We start from the raw sequence: 9,472 nt of genomic DNA, 5'->3' as shown, positions 1-9,472 counted from the left end.
ACTAACCCTAACTAACCCTAACTAACCCTAACTAACCCTAACTAACCCTAACTAACCCTAACTAACCCTAACTAACCCTAACTAACCCTAACTAACCCTAACTAACCCTAACTAACCCTAACTAACCCTAACTAACTAACCCTAACTAACCATAAGAGCGGCGAATGGGGTCCCCTCGACTGTCTGAATGAACCTCGGACAGAAATTCCAGAAGAAAGAAAGGGTGTCGTTGGTTCTTACGAGTTTTATAGACTCGAGGCGATGAGCTCCAGAGCCCTCTGTCCTGCGGTCATTGAGAAGATAAAGGGCACTACAAAGTGGCATCCAAGTATCGCTGACTATATCCAGGGAACGCCATCTGTACATCTCCGGGAACAACAGGTTGAAAACAGCGGGCATGCAGTCGGCGTAACGGCACATCGTTGGAGTGAAATCCCGACACCTCCTCCTAAAGGCAGACATGTTTAGACAGGTGTAGGCTACAACGATACGCAACTTACCTCCGTCCTTCACAACCAGACGCTGCTCCTTGTTGAGCTTTGATCGTGATATCTACCGAGGATCTTCCTGACCGTCTGATCATGGTGGCCAACCATGTCCAGCCGACTCCGGATTTATTGGAGACCATTTTGTAGAGATCAACGGTGAGCGTCGACCATAGGCTGGTGTGAGAGAGGGCCGCTCTCCTCCAGTGCCGGTTCACTAATGCTAGTGAATCCGGCATCGTGGCACTTTGAGGGGCAATCTCGTATGTTTCACGTCGTTTGAGGGAGCCATGTACGACTAGCATGAATATTTTGGATAGAGTTTCCGCCGGAAGTTTGGCGATGAAACATTGGTGGGGGACCTGGCCACTCACTGACATTAGAATACTAATGAGCTGCTAGGAGAATTCAATATGGGCAGGAGGAATTTAAAGTAACTCGCCTTTCACGTAAGTCATACTCATGTTTTGCGGTGGAGTTCCGAACCAGAAGACATTGGCTATTGCACGCATAAGCAAGATGTCAGATCTTGAGTTCACAAGATTTGTTGAGTGCTCGTCAAGCGGTCCTTTCGGTGGGTGTTCAATCGGCTAGAAGCCTACACAAATTGGCTCGGTGACTTTGGACCGAGATCCGAGATCTGAGATCTGACCCATGCCATGCACAGAGGCCGTCCCGGACGCCCACGTATTACCATGGTAAACTGATTACATATGTACTCCATTTGGATAATGTTGTTGATGTTGATGCATAAGACGTGGTGGCTAGTGTACGAAGTAGGGAGAATAAGTATGGTATGAATAACTGAATAACCGAATAGCCTACACCTACATTATGTAATATTCGGAGCTTGTATGCAAGCCAGTCCTCCAACGAGAGATGGGGATCTGGCCAAGCTTACTAGATCAGAAGCGAATTAGAAAATAAAGTCCTGTTGTTGGTAAATAATATGCGCTAAGATATGTATTACTTACCATGTTGAAGCGAGATCTGGATGTGATGCAGTTGTGGACCGCGCTAAGCTAGGCTATCGGGCGGAGTTAGTAATATACTTTCTAATATATATAAGCACGGAGCGAACCCCCTTATGTAAATATATACGAGCTGTGACATACATAAAGTGTATGAAGGATTAACGACTGAGGCAGGCAGGTGTAATAAATACGGATTGCTTTGTTTGCTGCAAACTGAGGTGGCACTTGCATAACACATCCACTGAGCTGTGAGGGACAAGAGGCTATGCAGATGCGGGAGCGCTCTGTTAAAGTTGTTCTCGCGCTTCTTACGAAATGGCGGAGACCTCGGCAAGCAAGTAACTTGCGTTCCGGACCCTAATGTATGAGCAGCTTAGTGCGTCGAAGCTGACGGAGTTGACGTTTACCGCTTGTGGTACCCATGACAGTCACCAAGCGGTTAACACCATTCAAAGCAAACGCAGGGGTCAGAACCCAGATCGCACTGGAAGTTCAAGCTTCAAGTCTCATTGCGCCACCTCATCCCCCCTCTGTTTCCCATCCGAAGTATTCACCAGCAAGCCATGCAATACCCCAACGAGATCAACAATCTTACCCAGCTGACAATGGAACGATTCGTCGGTCATTCTCAACACCTTTATGCGGCGGGGCAAGATCCTTCGTCAGAGCTCGCATTTGTTCGTTTCGTGTTAGCTGGCAGGGTTGGCCCGACTGCAGACGAGGAAACCGACCAGTGTGTCACTTTAAACTGTCTTCAGGGTCTTCCCCCTTTGCCTCCAACGAGGATCACTCGGGACCTTGACTCTGCAATCGGAGTGTCTCGTACATTGCCTTATACTAGTGCTCTGGGAGTATGGCCTATTCCACCTTTCAAAGAGACACTCCAAAAAGACAATCATGCAAGGGGTATCGCATACGAGTCTGAGGTGAGACAATTCACTGTCGATTGTTGGCTGCGCATGCTGACCAAGAGACCAGGACGCCGACACAAGTACCTTTGTCCCCATGCATAAAATTCCCAACGTGCCGTTGGGCAAAGTCCAGCAAAGGCATGTTGTCAGAATATTTTTTCCTCGCCTCTACAGCGCAGCCCAGCTTAACGACGACGTCCACGTATCTCAAGAGGATTTAGCCCTCATTTACGATCGTTGCCTCCGTCCTACACTGATAGAGGTCGTGCCAGAGTTTCGAGACCGCTTACCAACTTCCTATGCCGCTGCGTTCACACACTCCAAGACTTGCAGTGGGGGGCTCGCATTCGGCAGCCTTGATATCCCTCCGGACAGATTGGAACGAGTTGCTGAAATATTCCTTGCTAAACTTGGGGAGCAGAAGAGTACTTTTAAGGACGCCTATTTCGTCCACGAGTTGAGAGGAACAAAAGGAAGCACTATGCATAATGGGGAGGATGATGTTGAAAGACACTTCGCTTTCCAAGACATGTTCGAGCATGTAAATATTGACGCTTTGGATCCTCGCGACTGGCTCGTTGACGTCGCTCTGACCATCGGGGCAGAGGGGCATGTTGTCACCTGGCGCGAGTCTTGTCACGAGGAGCTCCTGAGCCACCTCATGCCAGCCGCACCCCTGGAAAAGATTTCTAGCCTCACGACAAGGAAAGACAAATTCCATCTTGACCGCACCTTGCAGATGAAGGAACTTGCCGGCTTCCGTGCCACCACGACAGATCTTGCAGACGACGTTTCCTATGTTCAGGCATACTGCACTGAGAAGAACGCCTCTTACCAATTAATACCAGGGGTGTTTCGCCGAAGAAAACCTGAGGAGCTTTTAGAAAAGAAGAAGGAACGGAAGGTCCTAGCTGACTTGGATTCGATAAGCCAAATATACTTCGAATGCGCTGGGGAAGAGAAAGGTGTGGATGGTCGTGATGGCTGCGCGCGCTTGGAGATTCGAGTCCCGCTGGATAAGGCCATTCATGCTTTGTCTACTCTCCCTGAAGAACTGATTAAGCGCGCCGTGGTTGTAATTAAAAGACGAGTTTGGTGGTGAGAACGCACCTGCATGTCATTCTATACACCGAGCTCATACTTTGTCCTAGGCTCTTCATATATTATCGCCTGGCCGCAGTACATATAGTGCTCAGGAACTTGGCCGAAGCTGATGCCAAAGCGCGTACTCTGGAACCTGTATTGGGCTTGGCGGCGATATGCATTTACATACTCAATGCTTGCTTCACCCGTCCCGCTGAGGGATTTGGATGGGAGAGCTTACTCGAGAGTTGTGCCCGCCATGCGCTGGAAGATCCCGATAATGAAGACTCCCCCATCATTCCTCTTTTATACGACAGTGGCACTTACTTCCTGTGCGACATCGTCATGAACGCAGGACGTAATGGATTTCTACGCCTGCTGATACAGAGGAAGTTCGAGCCAGAGTCGATGACTTCCGTTTATCACAGGAAATCCATGGATGAGATCAAGGCGGCCTTTGATTCGAGTATCATATCACAGAGCAAGAAACCCTCGAATAAACAAAGGACGCAAAACCGCAGCCGCAAGACAAGGGATGTCGATGATTTACGAGACCCGGACCGCCAGCCCATGCACCTTGCCACTCGGATCCAGGGTGTTTGTGTCAAACCCGTGTTACGTTTGGCGGGCAGGGATGTGGACCTGAATGCCCTGCACGGGGGCGAGGAACAAGAAGTTGATGGGGCAGAGGATGATGCGCAGATGCTTGAAATTGCTATCAATCAGAAAGTTGCCAACATCTATGAGCAGTTCTGCTTTGACGTCATCGAAAAGGCTCCTAACAGGAAATCCAAGCAGGCCGGTTCATACCTTTCCATTCCTGTCCACAGGCGCATCGACCTCGCACGTCCAGAGTTGCTGATGACCCCTGCTCTCCCCTTCCAACAAGCGCAATACTACAGATGCTCGACAGAGCAGTGGGAGAAACACTTTAACCGCATTTTCCCCATGCCCTCCTCCACTGAGGCTACGCAAAATGCTAGTGGTCAAAACTTCCCCAATTGCACCTACTACCAGCGTTACATGGCTCTTATCGATACTCTACAACCCCCATCTCTGAAGAAGACCAGAGGCGCGCTCAAGGTAGAATTTGACAAGCTTGCATGGGTGCCGTACACATGTGCAGACCGTATGTGGGCAACAGGTGCCAAGCATACCAAAGGATGGACTACGCTTCCTGGCGAAGCAAAAGGAGGCCCAATGATCGCCATCAACCCTCGCCAGAGGCAAAAAGTCACCCTGCTCATGTTTGATCGGTCTGGTGAAGAAGATGCGACCGACTCGGAGGAGGATTGAACTTTCCCTGAGTAGTATATCTGACCTGGAACCTGATTAATACATTCATTACTTCTGTGCTAGCACCCGCTCGTATTATGAACCTACTAGTAAGTAACGCAGTGAATATATGCCGTGCCCAAAGTTGCTCATAGTCAGGCTTCAGAACTACGTGCCGAAGTCTTGACAAGGTCTCGGTCGATTGTGAACCCATCGACAACTTGAGGTCCTGCAAAGAAAGTCAACAGAACAGAAACTGCGAGTGAGATCGAAGCAACCTTGTGGAGGGTTTCCAATGCACTGAATTCATCTTCGTCCAAGTCTCTGGGATCTTCTTCGTCCTCCTGTTACATCTTCTTGTATCTCGCGAATAGTCGAAGTAAGTGTGCTATGATGCAGAAATTGATGACGAGTACTAGTGTACTATAGTGGCTGGTGTCTTACCCGTGGGTACCGAAGTTCTGCAGGTCCTCGTACACAAACACTGTTCACTTGACCGGTAATAGGATACGTGGACGTTGGTGTTTGAATGTCGTTGCATGCTGCCAGCGCAAGAAGCTTCAATATAGCAGCCAAACATCCCTGTTGAGTCTTGACATCTTACATAAAGAGTTGCCCAAGAGTTCATCTGATGGGACGTTTCAAATGTTTCCAACAGAGCCTAGAAGCTTGACAACACGCATTGGAGGGAGATAAGGTGTGAGAAATCGATTAACCGAGAAGAGAACAACATGCAGAGGCATGCGATTGGTGCTCCGGCTGCTGGTATCGCAAAATGGGGTAGAGTCATACGTGTAATCCCATATTTGGCTGTTGGCAGTGGGCAAGCGGAATCGATGCGATTAATGCAAGAACGTTCTGCTAACAGGCTTACAGTGGGACAAAGTTGAAGAATGGCGACTGAAAAAGTGAGTGGTCTACTTACTTTGGGCCAGGCTGTATTTGTTGATTGCTGTCGGGGTTTCGTCATCGCATAGCTTGTCTCTCATGCCACCAAAGTCGGTTTAAACGTGGGTCTCACTCAGTTCAGATGATAACGATTGTTGTATCAACCTAGCTTACCTTTGGCATTTGCGCATCTGTACATACCAGGTATCGTCATACCCAATGAAAGGTACTGCTTTTTATGTTGCAGAACGCTATGATAAGCTGGTGAAAGAAGGTGTGAGCACCAAAAAAATTGAAATCATGGGACCGGGTGAGTTTCCCTGCAAAGACATTTGAACCAGAGTGAAAGGCTCACCATATTTCCAGAATATATTGAAGAATTGTTCCCGGTCACGGGCATGCATGATGTATGGCAGTAAGCATGCAGTCTGCTGTATTGGCCAGGACAGCTGTCATAACTGATCCGATGAGCAGACATGCAGAAAGATATATCTTAGAAAACCACTTATTTGACCTAACTAAAGGCCGTTGGGCTAGATGCCCAGATTTGACCCAATGGCACCAGAGCTTGGAGGGTGAATTCTGTATATTCTTCAACGATGTTGCACTGGGCTGTGGTCAGGCAATGGGTGCTGGCCCACTTAGCAGGTACTGGACGGCCAGGTATAGCACAACCGTGCTCACTGGCCATGAAGCACAAAGAAAACCTGACCTTACACTAATCGACCAAGGCATGGCCGCCGACTGGAGATGTGTGCGGAGTGTTGGTGAAATGAAATCAAAAAGGTATGCTTCTGTTGGCTTTACCGAAATTTTGAATCAGATCAGCGGTATGAAGTCATCTATGGTTATCGTGAAAGTGTCGGGCTTACACTGGGTTCGCAGTCAAGTCTTCCATTATATTTGCTTCTCAGGACAATCGAAACTTCGTTCTCGCTCTTGGATTCGCTAAGTACGATATGGTTGTCTACAGGTTTGAGCTGCATCAATCATGTATCGTTTCAATATTGACAAGTCCTTCACGTAGATTTGATCGCGGTGGCTTGATGCGTGTCACGTCATTCTCAATCAATGGTCCAACTGGTTGGAAATACTTCGCTCGTGTAGCGTATTCTCTAGCATACGGGACCCTTGATCTGGTGGGATACGATACCAGTTGTCATACAGCACCCCACTTTCCACCACGGTACATGGCCCTGCAGGCGCAACCCGCAAGTGGGCGTTCCCGGCAATCTCCGTTTCCCAGAGAATACAAGATAGAAATGCTACTTCATGTAGCAGATAACATGTTTGGCCGTGGATCTGTAGTTCGTCGGATTCGACATATTTCCACACATATCGCATATATTGCCAAGGACACTTGGCATAATGTGAGTCGAAATCTCACAGAAGGGCAAATCTTGCGCATTATCAGCGGTATCGATAACGTTCCTACAATCCACGAAGAATATGTGGTGGGCGAGGACCGCTACTCTTCCACAGCCGCGGCACGTCTGGGTCCTCTCACGACAGCTCAAGTCGCCACTGCCCTTCAGAATGGCGAGTTTCAGGATCGGATGCACCTCAGACTATTGATGAAAGACGCCTCCATCAAGCTGATCACACAATTTAAGACCAGGGCGGGATTGGCTCAGGCATTATTGGATTGTATCAAAGGTATGCGAAAATCTTCCTTATTGTCTTTACTGATTCGTTTTCTGAAGCGCACCGAGACGCGTATCAACGGTTTGGCGTGTTGCACCGCGATATACATATCGGCAACTTGTATATCAAGACCGACGGCTCAGATGGTACTCTTGGACGGGAGATAGGCGGCGTGCTTGGAGATTGGGGCTTTGCCCAGTGTAAGGATATCGAGAAAGTTTCGGAGCGTCTTGGAAATAGGAGAGGGTTCCCTGTATCAGCACCAAGTAGCGAATACACTGCCCCCCACTCCTCCCCCTCCTCCCCTCCCTTTCCCCCCTCCCTTGCCTCTTCGCTAACAACAGCACCCAGTTCTCCTCCACTATCTCTTCCTCCCTTGCGTGGTGGCACGCATCGTATGCAAGCAGCGGGCAGGGATGCCCCTGACTACCGAGAAACGACAACAGATGTTGATTCAGACTGGGACACCAAGAGAGTTAGTAAATCTGCCTCCGCAAGGCACAAAAATCCTTGGTCCATATTCAATCCATGGCCTCGCGATGTGAATGTTGAATCGGTGGAGAGAACAGTAAGTAGATTTCGTTGAAGTCGCATCCAACGCTAATTCATACACTTTTGCAGGGCAACGCTGCTTTTGTCTCAGTCCGTCTGATGTTGGGCTTGGGCCAGCCGGGTATCGAACACGGGATTCGCGACGATCTCGAATCTTTCTTCTTTGTCCTACTTATCATCATGGTTGTCTTCCGTGCTCCTGGTGTCCAGAGATTGGATGCAGAATTCGCGCCCCTTGAGTTGGACAAGATGTGGTGGAACCCGGATCAGTGGAAATCTTCTGCGAAGTGGAAGATTTCGTCGATGAAGCTCCACGGGCTATGGCAAGACAATATTGCCTGCCTCTTCAGCGATTATTTCCAATGCTGGACTGGCTCGGTGGATAAACTAAGAGAGCTTATTTTCAGTCATTACGACCCAAACCAGCATCTCCTCTCGCAAATGTGCACGACTGATGGTGTTACCTATGAAGACGTGATCCCTATTCTCCAGGAGATGATTCAATCTGGAGCTGAGGCCGACGCAAAGGATGGAGAGGGCGATGGGCAAAGTTCAGATGTCGGTTCCCAAATCGACACAGATGTTGCATCACAGCACGAGTTTTTCTCCTTAGCACCCGCTGACGGCGCCCCAACAACCCAATTACCTCACCAAATGACACTCCCCTCGACGTCTCCTGATGACACGTGGTATACGCCCTCGGAGAAATTCAAGATCACCTCTGTCTTGACCGCCGTGGCAGCAACCAGTGAGGTTCCCGAGGGCGATGTGCAACCGCCATCTCGTCATGACCTTCCCCATCGAGACGTCATCTCCCAAAAATCTCGTGCATCTGCCGCCCTCACATCCACCGCTACCGATGACCTACCAACTAATGTGTCTACCCTTACGCAGGGTATTGTTGACAACAATGACGATGACGGCACCTTCCCCGTTGATGTCGCTGCCCCGTCCATTGTCGCCTCTGGCCCGTCTCGTGTTGTTAGCAACCCCAAGCGCAAAGCTTCGTCGACTCAAGACGATACAAAGTTCACAAAGAAGTCTCGTACCAGTGAGCGAGGCAAGAAACCGTCACTCGTTGCGGGACTAAGCAAAAGAAGCAAATCCCGTTCTCATGGGGGCAACTCACGCAAGGCGCATTCTCGCCCAGAAGACGATGACGACTATGTACCACTGGGGAAGCAGGGCAAGGGCAAGAGCCGCGCTTAATAAACAGACAACTTTTTCGCATCGCATTTCATGTTCTGCATATCAATACATATGTAACGACACCTTACCTTGGTGTGAGGCGTGTTGTGCAGACTATTGTGCTTGTACAATGTACTATAATATAGACTATCTACTTAGTTGTCATAGACACGTGTGCTATGGGGTTTGCAACAAGCACTTGGCCATAGGATCCCCGTCGAGATTCTCCAACACTGATTGAGAGTGTTATCTCTCGAAGCAGTCACGATATGCAAGACCCTACTTTAGGGAACAACAGGTTGAAAACAGCGGGCATGCAGTTGGCGTATCGGCACATCGTTGGAGTGAAATCCCGATACCTCCTCCTAAAGGCAGACATAGTGCCCATCATCCACCACCTCGATCTGACACAAACTCTCGATATCTAGTTTGCCCATGATGAATAAATATTGACACTTGGTGGAAAAGAAGA

General features: G+C 49.0%; 4 protein-coding genes across 4 annotated transcripts; 3 read left to right on the top strand and 1 right to left on the bottom strand.

The window, feature by feature from the left end:
* Positions 1-141: 141 nt before the first annotated feature.
* HD556DRAFT_1449791 (uncharacterized protein) lies at positions 142-865 on the bottom strand (the record flags this gene model as incomplete). Its single annotated transcript, XM_041307651.1, has 2 exons — positions 142-448; positions 501-865. 2 exons carry the CDS (start codon positions 863-865, stop codon positions 142-144), a joined length of 672 nt encoding a protein of 223 aa, XP_041153864.1.
* Positions 866-2,464: 1,599 nt separating this feature from the next.
* Positions 2,465-3,472, top strand: HD556DRAFT_1434775 (uncharacterized protein; the record flags this gene model as incomplete). The annotated part of the gene is made up of 1 exon (XM_041305363.1): positions 2,465-3,472. The coding sequence occupies one exon, from the start codon at positions 2,465-2,467 to the stop codon at positions 3,470-3,472; it is 1,008 nt and encodes a 335-aa protein (XP_041153863.1).
* Positions 3,473-3,888: 416 nt separating this feature from the next.
* On the top strand, positions 3,889-4,749 carry HD556DRAFT_1248396 (uncharacterized protein; the record flags this gene model as incomplete). The annotated part of the gene is made up of 1 exon (XM_041298770.1): positions 3,889-4,749. One exon carries the CDS (start codon positions 3,889-3,891, stop codon positions 4,747-4,749), a length of 861 nt encoding a protein of 286 aa, XP_041153862.1.
* Positions 4,750-5,835: 1,086 nt separating this feature from the next.
* Positions 5,836-9,021, top strand: HD556DRAFT_1449789 (uncharacterized protein; the record flags this gene model as incomplete). The annotated part of the gene is made up of 7 exons (XM_041307650.1): positions 5,836-5,926; positions 5,983-6,031; positions 6,091-6,446; positions 6,502-6,589; positions 6,644-7,272; positions 7,320-7,828; positions 7,882-9,021. 7 exons carry the CDS (start codon positions 5,836-5,838, stop codon positions 9,019-9,021), a joined length of 2,862 nt encoding a protein of 953 aa, XP_041153861.1.
* Between the last annotated feature and the right edge of the window lie 451 nt (positions 9,022-9,472).

Source organism: Suillus plorans (assembly GCF_016647745.1).
Source record: "Suillus plorans strain S12 chromosome Unknown HD556scaffold_93, whole genome shotgun sequence".
Lineage (NCBI taxonomy): Eukaryota > Fungi > Basidiomycota > Agaricomycetes > Boletales > Suillaceae > Suillus > Suillus plorans.
This window is presented reverse-complemented; position numbering and strand designations above follow the sequence as displayed.